This window comes from Mustela nivalis, assembly GCF_964662115.1.
Source record: "Mustela nivalis genome assembly, chromosome: 5".
Taxonomy (NCBI): domain Eukaryota; kingdom Metazoa; phylum Chordata; class Mammalia; order Carnivora; family Mustelidae; genus Mustela; species Mustela nivalis.
Window position 1 is genome coordinate 89,863,881 of NC_139024.1, and position 25,281 is coordinate 89,889,161.

The 25,281-nt window shown below is 54.5% G+C and overlaps 2 protein-coding genes across 18 annotated transcripts; both read left to right on the forward strand.

The window, feature by feature from the left end:
- Positions 1 to 9,314: 9,314 nt before the first annotated feature.
- On the forward strand, positions 9,315 to 10,282 carry MYMX (myomixer, myoblast fusion factor). Its single transcript, XM_082733187.1, has 2 exons — positions 9,315 to 9,403; positions 9,928 to 10,282. The coding sequence occupies exon 2, from the start codon at positions 9,942 to 9,944 to the stop codon at positions 10,194 to 10,196; it is 255 nt and encodes an 84-aa protein (XP_082589313.1). The 5' UTR covers positions 9,315 to 9,403; positions 9,928 to 9,941; the 3' UTR covers positions 10,197 to 10,282.
- Positions 10,283 to 10,870: 588 nt separating this feature from the next.
- On the forward strand, positions 10,871 to 25,044 carry SLC29A1 (solute carrier family 29 member 1 (Augustine blood group)). Of its 17 annotated transcripts, none has more exons than XM_082733180.1 (15): positions 11,090 to 11,207; positions 11,610 to 11,872; positions 17,311 to 17,420; positions 18,614 to 18,696; positions 20,639 to 20,720; positions 20,829 to 21,031; positions 21,122 to 21,261; positions 21,562 to 21,696; positions 21,803 to 21,900; positions 22,052 to 22,130; positions 22,600 to 22,697; positions 22,938 to 23,046; positions 23,277 to 23,362; positions 23,753 to 23,952; positions 24,318 to 25,044. In XM_082733180.1, the coding sequence occupies exons 1-15, from the start codon at positions 11,134 to 11,136 to the stop codon at positions 24,427 to 24,429; spliced, it is 1,872 nt and encodes a 623-aa protein (XP_082589306.1). In that variant the 5' UTR covers positions 11,090 to 11,133; the 3' UTR covers positions 24,430 to 25,044. The 17 variants fall into 17 exon arrangements, with proteins under 17 accessions (XP_082589308.1, XP_082589306.1, XP_082589296.1 ...); XM_082733177.1 differs by lacking the exon at positions 11,090 to 11,207 and adding an exon at positions 20,475 to 20,549 and having other exon boundaries at positions 11,741 to 11,872; XM_082733175.1 differs by lacking the exons at positions 11,090 to 11,207; positions 11,610 to 11,872 and adding exons at positions 14,785 to 14,899; positions 20,475 to 20,549 and having other exon boundaries at positions 18,551 to 18,696.
- The last annotated feature ends 237 nt before the right edge of the window (positions 25,045 to 25,281 follow it).

Consider the following 25,281-nt stretch of genomic DNA (forward strand, 5'->3'; position numbering starts at 1 on the left):
AAGTAGAACAGAGCTGGGATTTGAACCTGGGGCAGAGCCTATTTGCTTAACCATCACCACTGCGTCTCTGTTGAATAATATATAATACAGCTGCATTATTTGGTTAGAGTGCTGCCCTCTTTGAATAAAATCACTCTCTCTCCTGGAACGACTCTAACTCTAATGGTAATTCTGTACGTAGATTTTTGTGTTGATATCTATTTATCTATCCCAAGAATAACAACATGTTTAAAACATAGAAAAGAACCAGGCCCATATTTTCTGTCCATCAGCTTCAAATGGAATAAATACCCCTGAGTTAACTACACAGAGTTTAACGGCACCTGTTTCGCTAAACGTGGAGTTACCTTCAGTGCTACTGAAGATGTTTGGTCCCGAAAGCCACCACGGCAGGTCTTCCAAGCCCCTTTTGGCTGAGTTTCCAGTCCCTTCCCCCATATTTTCAGAATTTACTCACCAAGAGAGAGATGGGGGCAAGAGAGGGGAGGGAAGAGGCCAGCCTGGGCGGGGGCTTTCCACTTGGATTCACAAGGGTCAGAAGAAGAGAGATAGAGGTTTGGTGGCCACTGATATTCCTTCTGGGTCTGTGACACCGGGCACAGGCCATGCTCCCCTGGATGGACTTGGGGGTGGCATGGCAAGGTCCCCTCACACAGGTAGGGATCTGGTTTCCCTCCTTGACCTGTCCTCTGACCACTCCCCTGAGGCCAGCCTTATCCCTGGCCCAAAACACCAATTCCGGCCTATGGGGGCCACAGAAAGGAGGGAGGGCTAAAAGGGACCATTTCTGGACAGCCAAGGACAAACTGAGTGTAGAAAAGAGGATGCGCCCCTCCCCCACCCTCTCCCCGGAAGAACAGCCGGAAGCCAGAGGCCTTCCTCCTACCATCATGTTCCCTATCTGCCAGCTTACACCGCATTTACTTCTGGGGATCCAGAAATTTGTCGGAGGCAGGGAGGGAAGAGAGAGAAAAAGATGAAGAGAGTTAGGGAGACCCAGAGGAAAAGGGTAAGAGGTTGGAGAGACCAACACAGGCGTACCTTAGAGATATTGCGGGTTTAATTCAGGGTCACTGTAACAAAACACGCATTGCGGTAAAGTGAGCCCGATGAATTTTTGGCTTCCCGGTGTGTCTAAAAGTTATGTTTGCACTATACTGTAGTCTTGTGAGTGTGCAAGAGCATTTGTCTAAAAAAAAAAAACCAATGTGTATATCTTCATTAAAAACTACTTTTTTAAAAGATTTTATTTATTTATTTGAGAGAGAGAGTAAGCACGAGCACGGGCAGCAGCAGCAGAAGAGGCAGAAGGAGAAGCAGACTCCTCACTGAGCACAGAGCCCTACTCAGGGCTCCATCCGAGGACCAGGGATCAGACACTTAACCCACTGAGCCACCCAGGCGCCCTTGAGGCAGTTTCTTAAAAGAAGACAATGGTTAAGTTTGCCACATCAAGTGACTCTTACTTTTGCAAATGATTTCTCTGCAGCACATGATGCTGTAATAGCATTTTACCCACTGCAGGACTTCTTCCAAAATTGGAGTCAGTCCTCTCACATCCTGTTGCAGCTTTCTCAACTAGGTTTACGAAATATTCTAAATCCTTTGTTGTCATTTCCACATCTTCATAGCATCTTCACCAAGAGCAGTTTCTATCTCAAGAAACCACTTTCTGGGGCACCTGTGTGGCTCAGTCAGTTAAGCCTCTACCTTCAGCTCAGGTCATGATCCCAGGGTCCTGGGATCCCAGGGTCCTGGGAGAGCATCAGTCTCTTCACTCAGCAGGGAGCCTGCTTCCCCCTCTCTCTCTGCCTGCCTCTCTGCCTACTTGTGATCTCTCTCTCTGTCAAATGAATAAATAAAATCTTTTAAAAAGGAAGAAACAAACAAACCACTTTCTGTGTTCGCCCATAAGAAGCAACTCCTCATTGATTCAAGTTTCGTCATGAGATAGCAGCAAGTCCCATCTTCAGGCTCCACTTCTGATTCTAATTCTCTTGCTATTTCCACCCCATGTGCAGTTATTTCCTCCATTGAAATCTTGAAACTTTCAAAGTCATCCATGAAGGTTGGAATCAAATTCTTCCAAACTCCTATTAACGTTGATTTGTTAAAAGATTTTATTTATTTAGGGATTCCTGGGTGGCTCAGTGGGTTAAAGCCTCTGCCTTCAGCTCAGGTCATAGTCTCAGGATCCTGGATCAAGCCCTGCATCAGGTTCTCTGCTCAGTGGGGAGTCTGCTTCCTCCTCTCTCTCTGGCTGTCTCTCTGCCTACTTGTGATCTTTTAAAAAAAGGATTTTATTTATTTAGACAGAACACGAGAGAGAGAGAGAGAGAGAGAGAGATGTGGGACAATGCGGGACTCAATTCCAGGACCCTGGGATCATTACCTGAGGCAAAGGCAGACGCCTAACAACTGAGCCTCCCAGATGCGCACCCCCCCCCACCCCATGGGGTCTTAAATACTAAGTCTTTTTTTTTTTTTTTTTTTTTAAGGATTTCATTTATTTGACAGACAGAGGTTACGAGCAGGCAGAGAGAGAGAGGAAGGGAAACAGGCTTCCTGCCGAGCAGAGAGCCTGATGCGGGGCTTGATCCCAGGACCTTGAGATCATGACCTGAGCTGAAGGCAGAGGCTTAACCACTGAGATTCCCAGGCGCCCCTTAAATACTAAGTCTTAAATACTAAGACTTGAAAGTTAAAGTGACTCTTTGATCCCGGGGCTGCAAAGTAGATGTTGTGTCAGCAATCATGAACACATTAACCTTGTCCGCTTCTATCAGAGCTCCTGGATGACCAGGTGCCTTGGCAATGAGCAGCACTATTTTGAAAGGAATCTTTTGTCCTGAGCAGTAGATCTCAACAATGGGCTTAAAATATTCACAGTATTAAACTGTTTTAAACAGATGTGTTATCATCCAGGCTTTGTTTCACTTATAAAGTGGAGCCAGCAGAATTCTGAAGGGTCCTAGAATTTTCATAATAGTAAATAAGCATTGGCTTCACCCCGAAGTCACCAGCTACATTAGCCCCTAACAAGTGAATCAGTCTGTCCTTTGGACCTTTGAAGCCAGAAACAGACTTTGCCTCTCTAGTTATGAAAGTCCTAGATGGCATCTTCCAATAAAAAGCTCTTTCTTTCACAGTGAAAATCTGTTGGGGCACCTGGGTGGCTCAGTTAGCAGGGCATCCAGCTCTTGGTTTCAACTCAGGTCTGATCTCAGGTTTGCGGGATTGAGCCCCATACCGGGGCTCAGAGTCTGCTTAGAAGTCTCTCGCTCCCTTTCCTTCTGCCCCTTCTGCTCCTGCTTTCTCAAATAAATAAATAAATAAAACCTTAAAAATTTAAAAAAAGGTACTTTATGACTGATACCAAATCTTTTTCAGTTATGTGGGTTGCAAAAGTCTTCCCCAGTCTGTGAGGGACTGCCTTCTCACTTTCTTTATAATCTTCTAGTATCCCAAATTCCTAAAGATCAGCTCCTATATTACAGAGTGTTACTTTCAGATCTCTAATGCCACTGGAATATGTTTGTTTGTTTTCAAAGATTTTATTTTTGAGTAGTCTCCACACCCAGTGTGGGGCTTGAACTCACCACCCTGAAATCAAGAGTTGCAGGCTCAGGGCACTTGAGTAGCTCAGATGGTTGGGTGACTGCCTTTGGCTAGGGTGGTGATCTCCAGGTCCTGGGATAGAGCCCATGTCAGGCTCCCAGTTCAGTGGGGAGTGTACTTCTCCCTCTCCCTCTGCCTCTCCCCCTGCTTGTGCTCTCTCTCTCTCTCAGATGAATAAATACAATCTTAAAAAAAAAAAAAAATAGAGTTGCATTCTCTACCACCTAAGCTAGCCAAGCACCCCAGACACTTATAGTTGGTTCATCCAGAAGATCAAAATTTACCTTCCCCCTCATGGATGGACAACTGTCCCAGACCCATTTCCAACCCTGTATTCTCTCACCCTGCCCCTCCTCTTCTGACCAGAAACTCCACCCTGAGAATTTAATTATAAAAAATAAATTCTCTATTCTGTTCCTTTGTCACGGTGTCAATTTTTGTGTTTTGTCACTCTGTTGTAATTCTCGTATTATCAGATTGGTCACACTTGGTATTATCTCTTCTTTTTCTTCTCAGATTAACTTAACTATTCTAGGTCCTTTTTTCTTCCATATAAATTTTTTGATCAGCTTGCTCAATTCCAGAAAGGGAAAAGATCAACACTTTTGGGATCTTAATTGGAATCACATTGAGTTTCTGATTAATTTGGAAGAGAACTAACATTTGTCTAACATGATACTTTCCTGACCGTTATTACCTTGGCACATTAATCCATATATTTCAGTCTTCTTTTTTGGCCCCTCTGTAAAAATTGTGCTACATTCACCTCTAGGGTCTTGCTCTATCCTTGTTAGATTTACTCCTGGGGTTTGTGGGTTTTGCCACTCTCCCTTCCCACATCAAATATGCCAGGCACGTCCTTCCTCACCTCCTACTCCTGCCTCGGGGTCCACACTCCTCCTTCCCACCGTCCAGGGAGCAGCTGTCCTGCCCCAACAACTGACTTCCCCGTGAGGCCTTGTCAGCGGGGGTAGAGCTCACATTTCCCACCTCAGTTCCTATCAGTGGAGTCTGAGGAGAATGACAGTTGTTTCGGTGGGGACAATGGGCTGCATTCTGTACAGGCTCTTCTCGGGGCCCCCTTCTCCCAGGCCACAGCAACTGTTCTTGCAGATAGGGTAAGGCCCCACCTGTCAGCTCTAATTACTCTTCAGGCGACACCCAACTCCCTGCCCACTTCTTCATGCTTGGTAAGCAAGTTTAGTATGTGTTCTCCTACCCAGTTGCCTGTTCAGGGGTCTATCATTGCCTGGAATTGGTGGGCAGAGGAATCATGGTCTTTGGTATGGGGCTGTCCTTCCCAAGGGCCTGACCTCTCACCTCAGAGGAACTGCAAGTTCCCAGAATGTTCTCTGAGCTGTCACCATATCCATGCCTCAGACCCTCACCACAGCTCCACTCAGATAGACTATTGTCACCAGCCAAGAGGAGCTGTGTCAGAGAGTACGGCTGAACTCCCAATTCTACAACTTTGGCCTCCACAACTGTGCCCTCAGCAGCCCCACCCTTGAGGAGGCCTCCCTGGCTTCTTTCCAGAGCTCCTTGTGCCGGGGAGGGGGGGGGGCGGGGGGGGTCCAACACTGCCCTCAACTTCCCACAAATGGGAAGGGCTCCAAGCCAAGGCTGATCCCCGAGAGGGAACAGTAGGACACTGAAACCTGACAGAGCCAGGGGCCTCAAGGGGACCCAGGCCTCCATTAATTTTTCAAGCTTTCATTGAGCCACATCCACTCTCAGGGGCTGGTCATGGGCATCAGGGCGTGTCACAGCAGGCCTTCAAGGAGCAGCCCACTGGCTGGCCTCAGACACAGGGTGTACTCAGAGGTAAAACCAAACGATGAAAGGAAGGATACTCTGTCTACTGGATCCCTTCTAGGATCCAGCCCTGGACCTAGTATTTTCCCATGTCTTGATCCTGTCAGGGGCAGGAGTTATGGTAAGTCCCACATTAGAGAAAAGGACCACCATACAGCACAGCTCCTAGAGGGTGTTATTGCTATACCCACTCATTCAGTGAACAGTCTTTCCCTGGGGCACCTGGGTGGCTCAGTGGGTGGAAGCTTGTGACTCTTATTCTTGGGTTTTGAGTTCAAGCCCCACATTGGGTGTAGAGATTACTTTTTAAGGGGGGTGGGGCACCTGGATGGCTCAGTTGTTAAGCATCTGCCTTTGGCTCAGGTCATGATTCCAGGGTCCTGGGTTTGAGCCCTACATTGGGCTCCCTGCTCAGCAGGAAGCCTGCTTTCCCTCTCCCACTCCCCCTGCTCCTGTTCCTGCTCTCGCTCTCTCCTGCTGTCAAATAAAAATAAAATCTTTACACACACACACCAAAGCCCTTAGCTATATGGCAGCTCTCACCCCTGGCCCTGCTGCCTGTCTGGCACCCTAACTGCTGACTCTCAGTGTATATGTTCCATGTCCTTCATGCCTTGCACAGGCCTGGTACACACTTGCTTGCACTCCAGTGCTTGCTGTTGACATGGATGGCCCAGTAATGGACACTTAATTGCAGAGGGCAGGGGTCTCTCCAGAATGCTCCTAGATGGCCCTGAGGGTCTTGGGAAGAGGACCAGGGAAGAGGACTGCAGAGGTCACATACTGTCCAGTCCACAGGCTTCAGGTTCACAAGTTGGCACTCAGATCCTTTTTTTTTTTTTTTAATTGACTTTAAGGAACAGAAGGTTTGGCCAATTTCCTCAAAGTTGCTGGCTTCTCCCCAGCAGCAGAGGGTGGGGCATAGAGGTCAGGGTGGTACAGGCAGGATCCATTACATAGGCTAAATCAGGAACTAGAAGGAATTGCTCTGTGCCAGGTCTGTTGCCAGAGAGGATGGTTATCTTTCCAGGAAAGACTGAGGAAATCCTTAGCAGAGCCGTTGGTTTTCTACCTTGGGGAAAAGGTCTGGGGCAGGCTGACAGGCGTGGGGAAGGATTAATCCAGGGGAGAGTGGGAAGAAGTTGGACAGGGGAGTTAATCCCAGGGGGGTAAGGGAGTTGACAGTAAACTGTGAATAGACCCACCCAGGTGGAGGCAGCTGCTTCCCCTCCCCCACCTCCCTTCCCACCCCCCTCTGGGGTTCCCCATTGTTACCAGAGACAACATCCTGTTTCCCTTACTTGCCTCACTAGCCCAGGCCCTGGATCCCCTCACTCTGCTGGTGTGGGGGAGGGGAGTTGGGGATGGAAGATGGGGGATGGGGCAAGCCTCAGGCTCCAGGTCCAGAGCCCAGGGATCTCAGTTTCCAGGGTGGAAACTGAGGTTGGAGGGATCACAGCAGTGGCTTATGTGAGCCAGTGCTTGGTTGGAACTCCATGGTGCCCTCAAAATTACACACTTCAGGGGATCGCAGAGGGAACCACTGAGGTCTGACTTCCTCTTCCTTGGGTTCCTATGTCCGGTTCCCCCTCTCCCAAAGGGTCTCTAGCTGTTATAACAAGTACGGTTCTCACATCTTAGAAGTGTATTCAGATCAATGGAGCTCTGGGGATCTGCCACACAGGCTCTGGACAAGCAGGCCTGAGTCTGGGTCACATCACAGAACCTCTTCAGATGTATTCTTACATTGCTTATTGCTAAGCAGTGAGGACACAGCAGCAGTTAAAACAGAGATAAGTCCCTACAGTCTTGTGGGGGAGGCAGTTAAGCAACAAGACAAGGAAGTAAAATAAAATATATAGCATGTCAGATAATGACTTGCTGTGGAGATAAGTAAAACAGGTTTAGATGGGGAGGAGACAGAGGAGATAGGGTGGAGGAGTATAATTTTAAACAGGATGGATAGGTAACATACAGGCAAAGACGTAAGGAGATAAGAGGTAGAGCCAGGTGAATACCTGGAGAAAGAGCCTTGTGCAAAGGAGCAAAGGCCCTGAGGCAGAAAATATATCTGACAAAGGGGCGCCTCAGTAGCTCAGTGGGTTCTGTCCTCTGCTCAGGTCATGATCTCAGGGTCCTGGGATTGAGTCCAGCATCGGGTTCTTTGCCCAGCAGAGAGCTTGCTTCCCCCCCACCCCAACTCTCTGCCTGCCTCTCTGCCTACTTGTGATCTCTGTCTGTCAAATAAATAAATAAATAAAATCCTTGAAAAAGAAAAAGAAAATATATCTGACACAGTTAAGGAAAAGCAAAGAATCCAGTGTGGCTGGAGCAGAATGACAGAGACAGGATAGAAGTTGAGTCAGAATGCTAAGGGAGGTCAGACCACCAAGGCCTTGTAGGTCATAATGAAAGGCTTTGGTTTTAACTCTGAGTGAGATGGGAGCCCCCTGGATAGTTTATGCAGAAGGAAGATAGGATGTGATTCATGTTTCATAAAGACCATTCTGGTCTCTATACGGAAAAGAGAAACAGGTGTGGAAAAGAGAAAGGGGAACACCAGTTAACAGGCTACTACAATAATTCAGGTGAGGAATGATGAATGCTCAGACAAGGGCAGTCATGGCGACATCAGTGAGGTAGTGAGATTCTGAATATTTTGAAAGTAGTTACCAGGATTTACTAATATGGGTAGTGAACCATGATGGGAAGAGAGAAGTCAAGAGAACATCTAAGATTTTGGCCAGAGGAACTAGAAAGTGGCAGTTGCCACTTACAGAGATCTGAAGGCCTGAAGGAGGGGCAGGTCTGGGTGGAGATCATGCCGTTCATTTATCTGCTGTGTGACTCTGGGTAACTTGGTTTACCACTCTGGACCTCGGTATCCTCATCTTTACAATGGTTATAATAATGGCAATGAATTCACAGGATCGGCACATGTGCAGACTCAGTGTATGTCCTGCCCATGCTCCAGGGATGGCCCATGGCCAACACATCTGCTAGGGAAGCACCCGGAAGGAGAGGAACACTGTGTCAATAAATTTGTGCTCTAGCTCCTCTCCCCTGCTTCCTCCAGGCAGAAGTGGGACGGGCATGTTTGATATTTATGGTTTTTTTCTTCAAGGTCTTTGACAGTTTTAGACATAGTCATGGTACTAATGGAGACTGGCGGTGGGATGTGGATAAATGGAATTCTCGAGGCTATGAAGCTTCCAAAACACTTTGATGGCCATTATCTCTTCCGAGTCCAGAAAGGCCAAAAGTAGACCCATTTTAGGAAGTAGGAGGACGAGGTATTTAAAAACAAAACCAACCCAGGCTGTCTGTGTATCAAGATATCTCTGGGAACTTCACTTAATCTTGGAGCAAAAGTGGGTAAAGAGGGTCCTAAAATGAGTCTCCCTCTTCCTGTCCTAAGTGGGAGTGCCACCCTGCTGTGTCCAACTGAGCCCAGCTACCCAATGGAGGGTGACCCCACTCCTCCACCCGCAGGAGACAGCCCACAGGTCCCGTTCTCCCTGTGCAGGCCCCTCTCAGCCAGAGTGTCTAGCCTGCAGCCTTCCTGCTTCTGCGGTTTGGGCAAGTAGATCTCTCACATTGCTCCATTCCAGTTCCCCCGCCCACTAACTCCCACTTACTGAGTTAGTAGACTGAGTTAACAGATGGGACTAGAGACCAGAAGAATCGATGTGCCTAAGGTCATACCCTTAGAAAGTGCAGTCTGGGTTCTGTACCCAGCAGGAAGAATTCCTGCATCTGTTCCTTCCTCTTCTTCCAGCCCAGCTGCCTCTGCCCCTCAATATACCAGGTGCCAGAACACAGCTGTCTCTTCTTGGCTCCCCCCACCCAGGCAAGCTATCCTAGGGTGGGACTGAGCTCAGTGGGGACAGTCTTGTAGTGTCCGGTGACACAGCAGTGTCCCTGCAGGCAAATTCAGCCAGAGATTCATTCTGAACCACGGTTCTGACTGGTGAGATAATACTGCTGATCGGTGGGTGGGCGGGATTATGGGGGTTGGAAGTGTCAGGTCAGGGTGGATCAGGGGGCCTCAGAAGAAAACTTAAAATTGCCTGGGGATGGAAGAAATGTTGCAGGATTGAGAAGAGTTGGGGAATACCAGGGAGCCTGAGGGTGTGAATGGGGTGGGGGATGGAAGGAGACTGGCTAAAGGAGTTGGGGGGGGGGGGTGGAAATCTAGTGAACAGTAGGAGCCCCTGGAGGCTGGGAAGGGCAAACTCTTAAGTCCTAGTCTCAACTTTACTCTCCCCTTGGCTTGGTGTCTTCATCAGCGCTGTGGTAAGAATCCTTCTGCCCCAGCTACCTTGCCAAGAGAAAGGGCCTCTGGAAAGCCAAAATGACCCATAAATCGAGGTGGGGGGAGCATAAGGGTAGAAACTGAAGTAGCATAGCGGGGAGCCTGCAAACCCCAAGTTTTATGCCAGGTGAGGATGGAGCAGGAAAGGGGCAAGCCTAGAGTCTGGATTGCCTTCACAGTCACTGACCCAGCCATGCCCGCTCCACTGCTCCCACTGCTGCTGCGAACGCTGCTGGCCCGCCTGCTGCTGCCCGCCGCCCGCCTGGCCCGCCGGCACTTCCTGCCCCTGCTGCGCCGACTGGCCCGCCGCCTAGGCTCACAGGATGTTCGAGAGGCTTTGCTGGGCTGTGTGTTGCTCATCCTCAGCCAGAGACACCCACCTGACGCCGAGGAGGCCTCCAGAGTAGCTGGCCAGGAGAGGCGGGAGAGGCTAGCTCCCCTCAAATGAGGCCACGATCCCTGACATTGGCTGTATCATCGAAAGCCCTTCTTTTGGAGCATGACAGTCCCAGCGCCGTCACACAGCGCAGCCTACCCAGTGTGAGGAAGACACGGTGGGGGACTGAGCATAAGAAGGGTCTGACCGGGAATGCCTCCCCACTGCCAGCAGGAATGACTGCAAGGATACCCAGCATCTAGCGGTCATAAAACTGATCATTACCCCCTCCCTGAATTCCTCCTCCAAGGACACCTTTCCTACTCACATCTGATTCTAGGGAATGGAGGAAGAGACTCTCCTCCCCTAGCCCCAAATGGTGACATGAGGTCCAGGGAGGGACAGTGCTTACACAGGCAAAAATGACAATGTATTTGAGAGGCAAGATTTTAACCCAGACCGTTTGTCTTCCAGACTCAGGATTTACCTTAAAGTAACAGACCTTGGTTGCCTAGTGAGGCAGTCTTGCCTCAAGGCCCAGCATGCAGCAGGTGCTCAATAAACATTTGTTGATTGGAGTTCTTGGGATGCCATTGAAAGTCCTGTCACCCACGCAGTTCCTAGGCTCCTACCTAGGGAGAGAGTCTAAGGTGGCCAGAGGGTGGGGGAAGAGGTGGAGAGGGGGCGGGGGTGGGGGGGGAACCACTCAAGAGTTCCTTTTGCTTCCTATCCCATTGTCCCGCAGTCCTCATCTCCTGGAGGTTGTTTCTCTTGTGTAACTTCAGTCAGTATGTCACACTGTGACCCAGCAGTCTTGGGTCCGATTTGGAGGTCTAGCTGGCCAGCTCAAGGTAAGGAGAAGAACGCCAAGTCCCTGAGTCAGTTTGAAGATTCTTCTCACCTAGTGGTGTGGAAAGAGGGAGATTTGTTTGCTAAGAGACCCCACGGGCAGCCACCCAGGGAGCAGTGTAGAAATGCTTCCCCCGAGGGGCACTGTGTCCCTGAAGAGATGGGAGTGGGATGGAAGTGTCCAGAGGCATTCCCCTCATTATTTCAGCCTCCCCAAAGAGCAGCTCCTAAGGGGTCAAACGAGAGTTGTCAGATTCATTTGCATCAGCCTCCGGATAATTTGCTTATTGTTCCCAAACAATAGTCCTCCCTCCCTCCAGGAGTCTTGGGCTGTAGGTTCAGAGTGGGGAAATGAGGAATGCGGGCCTCTTTCAGGACCCCCATCCGTTTAGAAGCTCGGCCCCGGGGGCCAGAACCGCGCCCCCCCTTCTCCCCCAACCCCGAGGGGCTTTCCGCCAAACCCCGGCCCGGCCACCCTTCGGCACCATCTGCTTCCTCCAGGCGTCCACTAAAGCCAGTGCACGTGCTCACCCCTTTCGGGAAGGCCACCTGGGGGAAGGGGTGGAATGAAGGGGATTCCAGCTCGTGGTCCCCTAACGCAGTTCCCCTCCGCGGCCACGAGCACCTTCTCTGCAGTCTGATCCCGGCCTTCCATGCCGCCGGCCTTACAAAGCGCTCCTCGCTCCCGAGCGGCGCGGGGCGGGACAGAGCGGGTCACCGAGCTCGGGGCGGGTGCCAGCGTAACCGGTTGCGGCCCCTCTCCCTCCGGCAGCGACATTGGAGACCGGTTAGACCCAGTGCGGGCTGCGAGCTCCCGCCTTGGCCCCAGCCCCGAGGTGAGAAGGCCAGGACGGGGACCAGAGGGGGCGGTTTCCGTCCTCCTCCTGCATATCCGGCAGGTGCGCGGGGAGCAGAGGCGGGCCGCTGGGCGGTGGGGCGGGGGCTGCGCGGTTCCCACGCGCCCCGCGGGGACGGGCAGAGAGAGGTGGGGTTAGGTCCCTAATTGGGTTGGGGTAGGGATATACGCGGGGTCGGACTCTGCGGTTTCCCTCGGAGTGGATGCTTTAATCGGACTTTGAAGGTCACCCCCCAACTCCTCCACCCCAGCTGCGCCACCCCAACCATATACAGATGCCCCCAAGGTCAGAGACATGCCCGGAGCAAAGGGTAGAGGCAGAGTTCTGGGAAATTACGCTGGGAAGGCCAAGCCCGGACAGAGTGAACCTCAAGTCTTGGACCCTGACCCTCATTCTCACCCTCAAGTACACACTCACCAGGAAAGTGAGGGAAGTTAGAGGAGTCCGGTCCTGAGACGGCTGGATCCTGTCTTTATTTTAAATGTGGGTGTTTTGTTCATCATATCACTTTTTTGCATTTACTTTGATTTAAAAAAAAATCTCAGTAAAATATTATTTATCTTGATCTCTAAATTTTTTGGTGTCCCCTTAAAATTTGCAATGCAGGCAAGCGCCTCATTGGCCTCTCCCTAGTCCCAGCCCCCCAGCCCTGCCACAAGGCCATGGACACAGAGTCAGGAACAAAATGAGAATGCACAGTCATAAGGCAGGTGCTGGTGACAAACAGCCAAGCCAAGCCAAACACAGATGGACACAGGCTGGGGAGAGTCGACCGAATGTGAGGTGGTGGGGCGCCTTGTGGCCTAGAATAAGAAGGAGGGAGTCTGGGGCAAGGGACAGTCTCAAATAGAGTGGGGAATGGGGAGAGGGTAGGGGTGCAGCTGGATCAGCCCTTTTCACCCTACCTTTGTGTCAGGGACCTGAGGGAGAAAGACATAAGCCAGGGCTGAGGGTTACAGGACTGGCTGGGCCGGGCCAGAAAAACTCGGGGTGCAGGCTGGTGTGAGTCAAGGCCCCATGGCTGTCCAGCAGAGGGCCCTGGCACCCAGCAACCATCTCTGGTCAGGGAAGGGCTCCGAAGGGGCGTGGATGCTGGCAGAGGGCCCAGGCAGGGTGAATGCCAGATGGGCTTCTCTCCAGCCATAACAGTCCTGCCTATTGCCATCTAGTGAGCACACCAGGCCTCCACAGAGGTGGGGAGAGGAAACAACCTTCCCCTGTCTGGCCTGAGACCCTCACCACTTCCCTCCAGTTTCTTTCCCCCTCCAGCCCCCTCTGCGCACAACTCCAGCCACTGGCCACCGGCCTGGCCATGCCAGGCAAATCTGTCTGACCACGAAGGCCTGCCACCCCCACGGGCCCAAAGAGGGAAATGAAGGTGGGGAGAGAGACTGGGGCCAAGGAAGAGGGAGAGACTGGACAAACACAGGATGGGAATGGGGGTGGGGAGACCCAGACATGAAGCTGGCCTCGAGTCGTGGGGCAGTGCCTAAAAAAATACCACCCGTACCCCTCTTCCTGCCCTCTGTTTGGTTAAGGCTGGAGGGTGATAGTGTGTCATGTCTCTGTGGGAAGAGCCGGAAGGCTGAGAACACCCCTTGTGGAGTAGCTTGGGGACAGTCCACAGATCTTAAGTAGAAAAACTGCCCCTCCCTTCAGGGCCCAGTCTGTTTCCTGACTGGAGAGTAAGACCCTGCCTTATCCTTGATGGTAGTAAGGCTAATTGGTTGGGTGGGGTTTTTTTTTGGGGGGGGGGGTATTTATTTACTTATTTATTTGAGAGGGAGGGAGTAGGAGAAGCAGACTCCCTGCTGAGCAGAGAGCCCAAGACCCTAAGATCATCCCACAACCCTAAGATCATGACCTGACAGGAAGATAGGCACTTACAGACTGAGCCACCTCACTGCCCCCTGCTAATTCCCCATGGAATTAGTGACCATGGCTTCTCCAGGGGACAGGTCTCTTGGGTAGTTGGGGCAAGGTGGGGTGTGGGCCCTGGGTTGGACTTTCTGTCTTCACACCCCACCAGCCATTGTGTTATCTCCACCTACTGAGAGCTGCTATGGGGGCCCTGCTATGGGGCACCCCCAACTTACCGGCCAACCAAAAGGAGGGGAATCATTCCCCCTCACTTGGAGGTGCAAGAAGGGCTGACCAGTCCTCAGCATGCCCACCCCCTCCCTCCTTAGCCCGGGGAGGATGTGGGACTCAGCAAGGCTTGGTCTCTTCCTCTGAGGACATAGGATTCACTCAGGATGGAAGGCGGTTGGGGCTTTTTCTCTTACCATCTCCAGATGTTTCTCAGCTCTTTCAAAGTTCTGGGTTTAGAAAGAGTGAATCTGGAGGGGCCTACAGACCTGTGCCTCTATCCCATCCACCACCCACCCCCAGACACGCACTCCCCTCCAAGTCCCAGTTGAGGTGTGGTGCTTGTGTGTGTGTGTTAGAGGTAGGAAAATTCATGACTCAGGTCACTGACTGTACTGATTGCGCAGAGAGGTCCCTTGGCGTGGGGGTTGGGAGAGCAGAGGGTAGGTGCGAACGGCAGAAGGTGGCTCTAAAGGGCGTGGGCGCAGGAAAGGGAAAAGGCACCATGGAGAAAGTAGCGGGGTACCTGGGAGGGGAGTCCGCCCCGCTCTGGGCAGAGGGTTGGGTGCAGGGACAGTAGGAGTTTCTGGACCCCCAGCGCGGAGCACACTAGGGATGATACCCCTCCAGCCCCGGGTTCCCCATAACGGGGCAAGGTTTGGTGTGGTACGGCCCTGAGTTCCTGCCTTCAAAAGTAAGACGAGGTGTGGGCGCGACGGCCCCGGGAAGGGGTTAGAGGGGGCTCGCATCCGGCGCCGCTGGGGGGGCGTAGCTGGGGCGGGGCCGCGGCGGGGCGGGCGGGGCCGTGGCGGCGCGGGCGGGGCATAGGGGAAGCGGCAGCGGCTGGTGGTGGGGGGAGCGGGCAGCGGCCGCGGGCCGGGGCGGGCTCAGCGGAGGGCGGGTTTGAATGTGCTCCGGCGAGCGCGGGAAGCTGCAGAGAGGGCGCGCGGATCTCGGCGCGGTAGGACTCTTTGCTAGCAGGTGCTGCCCGGGTCGGGGGTCGGGATTCGGGGGTCGAGGGTCGGGGGTAGGGGACCGGTGAGGGTCCGGGAACCGCCGGCGTAGAAGGCGCGTCTTCCCGCCGCCACGAGGGCAGGGAGGCCGGGCCTGGCTGCGCGCAGAGGGAACGCCGCATGGGGGCCCCGCTTCACCCGCGCAGAGCGTGCGGAGCCGCGCTGCACGTGGCGCGCCAGGGCCAGGGCGCGTGGGGACTCTGCGGAGATCGGGACCCGAGCGGGGCGTGGGCCACCTGGCTCCTGGGCCTGAAACCGGCTGTCGCCGAGCTGACCTCTGCAAGGGGCGGGCGAGTGAATGGGTAATCTCGATGGATCTTGCCGGTACAGGAGAGGGGCCGCGCCGGTAACGGCACTGGGTAGGGGGGAGTAGAGATGCGAGCCGGCGTCTTGGAGGTGAAGGAGCTGTCTGTTCCTGGCCTCCCCTTCCTGGGCCTGTCCTCATTTACTCCCAGAGAGGACTCTTCCTTAACTCAGGGGCTTTCCTTCTTAGGGAGAGAGTAGTGGTGGGTGAAGGCCGGCCTCAGCCCTGCCGGTCACGCTTCCCGGGGCGATCCCTTTGCCCATTCCTCTTGGTAACCTCCCACTTGCCCTGCCCGTTGAGCTCTCCCTGCTGAGATGTGTGCTTTATGGGGAGTGGGGAATGCCTTACACCCGAAGCTCTTGTCAGACTGGAGATGACCTCAGTCTCCCCACCCTGTTTCTTCGCTCATCTCCCAATATACAGGGCTAGCCGAGAAGCAGCCTTTATACCTACCTCTCCAACCCAGAAGGAGGCTAAAATAAACTGCCCATTGAGTTGGAATTCCAGCGCACCCATTCACTAGCTCTGCGACCTTACCCAAGTGACTCAACCTCTCTGAACCTCAGCCTCCCCCATCTGTTCAATGGAGACAATTTAGTACTAGCTTATGTGTGGTTGTTAGGGCAAGAGGGGAGCAGGTGGTGGCTGGCCCTAGAGGCAACCCCAGGGAGTAGAGAATTTGATGCTACCGCAGAAGTGTGTCTAGAGCTGGGGTGCGTGAGAGGTGCTGGGGGCCTCAGGGTGGGGAGGTGCTCAGTTCAGTGGTTACTTTCAGGGCCCCATCCTGGCAGGCACGTTGGGGCATGGCTGGAGGGCCACCAGATGCTCTGAGCTGGTATCAAATCCCTGGTTGCTGCTGGGCAAAGGCAGGCAAGAACAAAATACCTGGGCTGGCCTGCTGAATGTCAGGATGTGGGCAGGAGGGAGAGGCTCCCCTGGAGTTGCACTGTGCCCAGGACAGAGGTGGGGATGGCTGCGAACAGAACATGGTAGGGTAGCAGGGGTAGAGGGCTGAAATGAATACTTTGTTGAGCCTAAGGCAGATTTTGCTAAGGAAGGGGAGATATTCTATTCTCTCCACCCCAGCTCCCATCTGGGTTGAAGCTATACCAGTTCTTTACTTACTGCCGGGAATCTTGCGTGTGTGTGTGTGTGTGTGGTGTGTGTGTGTGTGTGTGTGTGTAGAGCATGGGATGTGCTGAGGTGTAAAGCTGGGAGTTCCCTTCCCTGCTACCTAATAGAAAATCTGAGTCCTGAGCCTTCTCTGGCAGCCCTCGAGGGTAGAGCCGTCTTGCCTACATCCTTCTTAAAAACATAAAAACTGTTGTTGCCATTCTGTCTGCCCCTCCCCTCAGTGGCTAGAACAGTGCCTGGCTAGCTTGCAGAGGTGCTCAGTCAATATTTGTTGAAAAGATGAATGGGGGGCACGTGGGTGGCTCAGTCATTAAGGGTCATGATCCCTGGGTCCTGGGATGGAGCCCTGCATCCGGCTCCCTGCTGAGCGGGGAGCTTGCTTCTCCCTCTCTGACTCCCCCTGCTTGTGTTCCTTCTCTCACTGTGTCTCTGTCAAATAAATAAAATCTTAAAAAAAAAGAAAAAAGATGAATGAAGAAGCCCTCTGCCAATTCGGGAGGTGTGTAGGTGTGCTTCTCCTGTCCCCACCCTGCAACACCCTACAACCCACACATGGGCTGGGGGGCTGAGGAAGGCCTTTGGAGAGTCTGGAGTTCATTCAGGGAGGGTTTGAGAGGAATTATGGGGAGGGGAAGAAAAAAGCCCCCTGAGGATGTTGGGGAGATCCCTGGTGGTACGTGTCCACATCTGCCTATCTTCAGGTCTTCAGGCTGCGACCTGGAGCACGGGCTGTACCTGTGATTGCCCCACCCCTTCAGCTCCCCTGCTGAGGCTGCTGGGTCTCTTATCTCCCAGGCTCGCTACAGGAGCAGTTTTTATCTCCTGGTTGTGTGTGTGTAAGAGATTTCTCAGAATGAGGCCGATCCCTCCCACAGCAAGGCCTGTGGGGTTCTCTCCGCATCCGCCCTCTGCCACTTTATTCATTCTGGACCCTTACCCAGGGGGAGCCCATGGACAAGGCCTGCCGCCAGAGCCTGAGCTAGGACTACCTCCCAAGGACTGCCCAGGCCCCCTCTGCTCTGAGCCTTCTGCTGGCAAGTCTGGGCATCTGGTGAGTGCTGGCCCAGACCCAGGCCCAGGCCCAGGTGGTTGGGGAAGCAGGCCTCACCCTGAACAGCAGACCTGGCTCCAGAGCTAGGCCTGCACGTGGGGGATGCGCCAGCACACGCCTGCCTGGCTTGCTGTGCTACCCAAAGGGAAAGCTGTCTCATCTGGTGCCAGGGTGCCTCCCCTACACGAGTGGAAAGCAGGAGGGGGGATACTGAGGGAGGAGGCTAGGAGCTTTAGGTCAAGCCTGTGCCCCTGCTCCTCCAATCTTCCCTTCAAGTTTGCTCTCAAAAAGGGGAAGAGGACAGGGGCCTGGGAGTGAGTCAGAGAGGAACCAAGGGGGGGATGGGGGATGGGATGACCCTGGGGCCAGAACTGGGGACCGGGGGAGGGGCAGGCTTAGTTGTGGGAAGGGCTGTGTCCCCATATGGTAGTGAAGTGTTTTCCTAGAAACCTGGCCAGGAACTAGGAAACCCTTGGGCAGTGACAAGAAAGGAAGGTTAAAGTGCCCTCTGCAGAGAGGCTGGAGTCTGGGGTCCCTCCAGGAGGGCGCAGGAACCCCAGAGCCCAGTCTTGCCATGACTGCAGCCCCCACCCCCCCAGAAGGTGTGAAGGTCAGACTTGCAGAGAAGGGCTGGGGAGAGGCATCTCTGGCTTCAGTCCTCTTTCCCTACAGGCTCACGGTTCTGCTGCTGCCGCCACTGCTGCTGCTGCTGCAGCAGCGGTGAATGTTTGTTTTGTGCCCTCCCTCCTCCCCTCGCCCTCTTTGCTCTGACTCCCGTTTCCCTCCTCCTGTCCCTCCTTCTCTTCCATTATCATTGCAGTCCCTGACCCCTCTCCTCTTCTTCCCTTCCTTCTTTGCCAGGCCTTCCCTCCCTCTCGCTCATACTTCCTCCTCCTCCTCCTCTCCTGCTCGCCACGCTCCTGTTTCCCAGCTTACAAACTGCTTCGGCTGCTGGATAAAAATAGCGGTGGCCAGGCTGGGAGCCAGGTAGAGCCTGAGCAGGCAGGGGGCCCCACAGCGCTGGCCACAGGGGTCAGATTGAACAGTCCTGAGGGGCCGGGCAGGGAGGGGGCCCTTCTGGACTCTTCAGCTCACCTGCTCTGCGCCCTGCCCGCTGCCTACTCCACGAGAGTCTAAAGAGGTCTATGGGGAAGCAGGGCCAAGACGTGGCCTCACACTGCTTCTGCCCCCAGCAAGCACCAGAAGGAGGGAGCTCTCAGCCAGGCAAAACCGAGAACACTGTCACCATGACAACTAGTCACGAGCCTCAGGACAGGTAAGGGGACCTGGGCTGGGCATCCAGGGGAGCGGACATGGGTCTCCAAGGGGGGCTGGGTGCTGTGTCCTTTGGAATTTGGGATTTCCACTGTTGACTGGCCTTCCGGCAAAGCAATGTGAGTCAGGTCTGCCTGAGGGGCGGGGGCCATGTGTGCCTTCACTGGGGTGCCTTTGGGGAGGGCTGGGATGGGTGGGCGGCGCAGCCCCTCCCTGGCCTCTCAGTGTTTCCACTGTTGCTCTCCAGCTTGCTAGCAGCTTCCAGCTCCTCCTCCCATCACTCTGGGGAAATATTTGGCGGCTCCCCTCGTTCCAGAGCACATCTGGCAGAGCTGCCCTCTTCCTCCGGCCTGGCGTTGAGCCTCTGCCTCGGATGACCCTGGCCTACCCTGGTCCTTGAGCTGACCTTGCCCTCACTCCCCACCTCTGGAACCAAAAGCTCCTTTAAATTAAACCCACCACCATGATCATGCGTATGGTTGTGGCGGGAGGAGGCTGTAGCTTGGTTGAAGCTCTCCAAGGAATCTGGGAACCAAGATAGTTGATGAAGTTCTGCCCGCCTGCGGTCCCAAACTCCTTCAGCCCAGGCCCCCCAACCACATCCTCTCACCCCTGCCCGTCCCGTCTTCCTCCTGTGCCAAAAAGGCTGCCAAACTAGGCCACCTCTGGCTGCGGGACCTCAGGCACGTAGCTTAATCTCTTCTCGACTCTTTCCCACCTGTAAAATCGAGGTGGGGTCTATTTGGATGGGAGGGAATTTAAGGAGACCTAGTAAGGACAGGCCCCAGTTGGGAGGCTCACGATCGGTAGCAGTTCTGGAACCCCTCTCTCATCTCTGTGCACCTTGGTGCCCTCCTCCATCCCTGCTCTAACCATCTGTTCTGGGCAGCCTTGGCCAGGAGCTTCTCCCTTCATTCAAGCCCTCAGCTGTGTTCTTCAGGGTCGCGGGTAGATGAGTTGTGAGGGCCGTCGGGGGCACTGTATTGGAATGGCTCAGAAGGCCACACTCGGGCACTCAGCTGGGCCTTTCCTGTGTGAGGCCAGTCCCTGCACTCTGGCCAGATCTGTTTCTTCCCTGCCCTGGGCTTTGTCCCTGCCACTGGGGGAAGAAAGCAGGCATTTGCTGTGGGGAGGATATGGCAGACACATCTGGAGACTACGTTGGGAAGGCCTGGGGCTGCCTGGGGGAGGCTGGCCCATCCCACACAGGCCCTGAGGTGTAAGGCTTGGGGGCAACGCCCCGGCCAGAGCGGGGGGGGGGGGGGGGGGCGCACTTATTTACTCCTGGCAGCCCGCATAAAGTCCAGTGGCCTCATATTGCCTGGCCTCCCCTGTGTGGTGTGACCTACAAAGCTAGTTCTGTCTGGACTGGAGAAAAACAGCTCCCTCACTTCCCAGCCACCCCAAGTTACCCCGCCCTCCTGTCCTACTAGGTCCGGAGTGGTCTGGGAGTTTCTTGACCTCAAACTCCTCTTTGGGGAGCCACACAGTCCCTGCCCAGACGGCATAATCACTTCCAGCCTGCCTCGTGGGGGTAGAAGACACTTGGCTGTTTCCTCGCTCACCCGCCCACCCCCAGCCTTCAGCAGGATTTCCAAAACCACCTCCGGATGTGTGGGTCACACTGGTTCCCAAGCCTGCAGGGTCCCCCGAGTCTTCGGGGCTGAGAACCAAGGTCCTGTTGCCCATGCCTTTCAGCCTTGTGTCCCTCCCTGGTCCTCCTCCGCCTGTGGACTTGTCTGCTCTTTTCCCTATCCCAGGACGCTTTTCCTTCCACAGAAACCCATAGGAAGGCTCGGGCACATGGACATAAACACGGTTGCCTATATCCTGGGACAGCGGAAGACCCCAAAGGTTGGGGAGGGAAGGTGTTTTTAGGTTTGACCTGGGAAGGAGGGTGGGATGGTGTGTCACTTGGCCCCCTTTTCCTCTCCCATCCTCAGGTACAAAGCTGTCTGGCTTATCTTCTTCATGCTGGGTCTGGGGACGCTGCTCCCATGGAATTTTTTCATGACAGCCACTAGGGTGAGACTGGGGGGATGGGGTTCCAGAGGCCACAGTAGGGCCTGGTTGCTGTGTACTTGGGAGTGCAAGGAGAGAAGCCACAAGGTTTCTGTCTTGCAACCCCCACAGTATTTCACAAACCGCCTGGACGAGTCCCAGAATATGTCCTCAGTCACTGCCGAGCTGAGCAAGGACACCCAGCCCTCAGCCACCCCCACAGCGCTCTCCCCAGAGCGGACCTCGCTCAGTGCCATCTTCAACAATGTCATGACGTTATGCGCCATGTTGCCCCTGCTGTTCTTCACCTGCCTTAACTCTTTCCTGCATCAGAGGTGAGCTCCTGGGCCCCAGGCCTGACCCCTCGCTACCTCTCGCTCTCCCTGGGCCGAGGCCCCGGCCTCACTGCCCTGGCCTCTGGGCAGGATCCCCCAGTCTGTTCGGATCCTGGGCAGCCTTATAGCCATCCTGTTGGTGTTCCTGATCACTGCCATCCTGGTGAAGGTGCAGCTGGATGCCGTGCCCTTCTTCATCATCACCATGGTCAAGATCGTTCTCATCAACTGTAAGCAGGGCTGGGAGGGAGCAGAGATCTTCCCACATCCCCCCACCCATCCTTCAGACCCACTACCACAGTCAGCTAGGAACAGAGCCCCTTCCTCCCCCTAGAGGGGAGGATGCCATTGGGCAATCAGAGCTCCAGAGACCTGAACGAGTGCGGACCAGGGCTGCGGGGTGGGACAGAGAGGGCCATTTGGTGTCACAACTCCTCTGGAACCTGTGTTCCCACGGGCCCCTGCCCCCCCACAGCAGCAAATCCCAGTCTGCTCCCTCTCCCCTGCTGATGCCTGCCTTATGCCTCCAGCATTCGGTGCCATCCTGCAAGGCAGCCTGTTTGGTCTGGCTGGCCTCCTGCCCGCCAGCTACACTGCCCCCATCATGAGTGGTCAGGGCCTGGCAGGCTTCTTCGCCTCGGTGGCCATGATCTGTGCAATCGCCAGTAAGTGTTGCCGCCTGTCTGTCTGCCTGCCTGCCTGTGGGTCTGGTCATGGGGGTGGGGGGGCGAGACCGGGGACAATCTCCGCTCTCTCACATGCTCCCCACAGGTGGCTCAGAGCTGTCAGAAAGTGCCTTTGGCTACTTCATCACTGCCTGCGTGGTTATTGTTCTGGCAATCATCTGTTACCTGGCCCTTCCCCGACTGGTAAGCAGGTGAAGAAAGTCTGGGGGTGGAGGTGGGGTGGGGTCCAGGGCTCCCAGCCAGTGCTGTTCTGGAACCCAAACCTGGCATAGGGAGGCGGGATTCTGGATCTTCCATCTCTGAGTCTACTTTCCCTATGCCCCTCACTTGGCAGGAATTCTATCGGTACTACCAGCAGTTCAAGCTCGAAGGGCCTGGGGAGCAGGAGACCAAGTTGGACCTCATTAGTAAAGGTCAGAATAGCCTGCAGAAGCTGGGGTGGAGGGCGGCCTGCCCAGCACGGGGCAGCCTGGGCGCAGAGGGCAAGAAGGAGTGTGCCATATTGGTTAGCGGTGATAAGCCAGAAGCCAAAGCGAACTGGAGTAGGGATGACGGGAGCAATAGGAAGTAAAGGCTAGGAAAGATGAAATGGGCAAAGAGGCTAGATACCCTTGAACTGTCTGAGGATAATGGGAAAGCAATTTCAGATTCTTGGAATAGGACCTGAGGCTCCTGGGAGAGGTCAGGACCCCTGGGATTTGTGCTGTGGGATTTGCAGGTCTGGGAGGTCTGGGCTAGGTATTAGGGTGTGACTCTCCCCCGGGGAAGGGGTGTCCACCCTGAGCTAACCCCAGCCCTTTGGGGGAATGTTTGTGTCTTCTCTTGTTATTTGTCCTCCCTGCAACTTGATGTTCCCACAACCTGGGACCCCCCCCCCCCCAGGAGAGGAACCAGTAGCAAACAAAGAAGAGTCCAGAGTTCCAGCCCCCGGCTCTCAGCCCACCAACCAAGGCCACTCTATCCGAGCCATCCTCAGAAATGTATGTGGGGCATGGGTGTTCTGCCCTCTGCCCCTTACCCTCTTTTTCTCCTACTTTTGCCTCTCCTGACCCATGCACTGTCCATCCTCTCCCTTTCCTCCCTGGGACTGGCCACTCCCCTGGATTCTCGTGTGTGTGTGTGTGTGTGTGTGTGTGTGTGTGTGTGTCGGGGGCTGGGGACTCTGGGTTCTTTGTTGCACATCTGCTATGAAGACACGGACCTGGGTTCCTTCCCTCCAGATCTTAGTCCTGGCTCTCTCCGTCTGCTTCAACTTCATGGTGACCATTGGGGTATTTCCTGCCGTGACCGCTGAGGTCAAGTCCAGCATCGCGGGCACCAGTGCCTGGGGTGAGGACACCATGAGCTCCCAGGATGGGGGCAGACTGGGGCTAGAGCAGGTTTGGGAATGGGCTTCTGTCTCCCTGGCTAAACTCTCCTGGTCCATTTGCCCTTCCCTGGGCTGGAAACATGTCTCCATTTTTACATCTGGGAAAACCGAGTCCCAGTGAGGGTCAGGGTTGCTGAATCCGTTTCTCTGGACCTCATAACCACCCCTGACTCTACTCTTCTTTTTCCAGGAGACTACTTCATTCCTGTGTCTTGTTTCTTGACTTTCAATGTCTTTGACTGGTTGGGCCGGAGCCTCACAGCTGTATTTACGTGGGTAAGTGGGAGAAAGAGATGCCCAGCCCCTGTGCAAGGCTAGAGTTCAACCAGAGACCCAGAAAGGGAACCAAGAAAGTATGGTGGTAATGGAACCATACTTTTTTTTTTAAAAAGAAAGAAAGAAAGAAAGAAACCAAACCAAGACGTAATCTATGTATAGCAAGTTCTGCTAGTCTTCAGTGTATCAGTTACTGACCACCCCCTCCAACACCCGTATGTAATCACCAGGGAGGTCCAGATACAGAACATTTCCAGCCCTCGAGACGGCTCTGCCATGCCCCCTCACAATCAGTACGCCCTCAGGGTGACCAGATCCACTCAGATCCCGAGGGGCCCTGTTGGAGCACTGGGGGCCAGCCCAGGCTCAGGCGCCCCCTGCTCCCCCTAGCCTGGGAAGGACAGCCACTGGCTGCCAAGCCTGGTGCTGGCCCGGATGTTGTTTGTGCCCCTGCTGCTGCTGTGCAATGTCAAACCCCGCCACCACCTGGCTGTGGTCTTCGAGCACGACGCCTGGTTCATCATCTTCATGGCCGCCTTCGCCTTCTCCAACGGCTACCTCGCCAGTCTCTGCATGTGCTTTGGGCCCAAGTGAGTGGGGACCCTGGTGGCATCAGGCAGGACCTAGAGCTCCAGGGTGGCCGCTCCAAGGAAGGAGAGGGGGCACCGGGAGACTCCTGGATCCTGGATGGGCATGTAGGTGAAGGGGTCGTGGTGGAGGGCAGGGCACCCCAGGGTACCCGGGGGAGATGTGGGAAGGTGGGAGACAGCCCCCATTACACATTCCCTCAAGAGAGAGAAGCCAGATTGGAGGTGGGAAAGTAAGATAGTTGTCAGCAGAATTCTGTGCTCAGGCAAGTCTCTGCACATCACAGATGCTCTGGGGGGCAGGCGAGGCCGGGGAGCTGGGGGGTTCCTGGGGCCGTTCTAAGGAAGCCTTGCCCTCCTGCCTTCAGGAAAGTGAAGCCGGCTGAGGCAGAGACAGCTGGAGCCATCATGGCCTTCTTTCTGTCTCTGGGCCTTGCACTGGGGGCTGTCTCCTCCTTCCTGTGGCGGTCTATTGTGTGACCATGGATGGACAGAAGGACTGCACTGACCACCTGCTCCTTTGGCCTTTCTTCCCCTTGAGAGATGGGCAGGAGGTCTGGAGGTTTTCTCTTTATACCAGTTTCTGCTTTCTCACGGCCTGTTCTGGGCCTGGGTGTCCAGGCCCCGAGGAGGGAGCCTCTACGGATGGACAGTGGGGACATTGTGAGCCCGAGGGTCAGAATCAAGGGAGGGCACGCAGGCTCTGCATCTGCTCAAGTTGCCTTCAGCCACCCTCCCCCCCTCCATCACCACGCTTGGCTCTGACTGATCCCTGCTTGAGCAGGGCAGCAGAGACTGCTCGGCTCAGAGAGAGAGAGTATATGTGTGTGTCTGTCTGTTCATCTGCCTATATACCAGCAGTGGTTAGGGGCCAGGACTGTCTGTCCAAGGTCCCACTGGATAATCTTTCCATATTCTCCCCATGTGCCTCCTCCCCCGCCATTTCCATGCCCCTCCCCTACTCCCCCTGCCTTGTTCCTACCAGTCATGCACCCTGTACAGTTGCCATTTTACTGCCTTTTTTATATTCAACAGAAACCAGGTGCCTTCAGAGGCTCTCTGATAAAATAAACCTTTTTCTTTTTTTCCTCCTTCCTCCACGGCTCCCTGTGTCCTCCAGCCGCAGCTCCATGCCCTAGAGAGGGCAGCGGGATGGCAGTGTGAATCTGGGGGACAAGCATGACCCAGCTGAGCCCTGGCCAGCACTGGGCCTGTGTCCAATGGTGGGGGTGGGTGGCAGTTAGTCCTCTTAGCCTCAGAGGGGCTGCAGTGCCCCCTGCTGGGGCCACAGAGGAGGGACAGGCCTGGAGCCAGGACACCCAGACTGCTGAC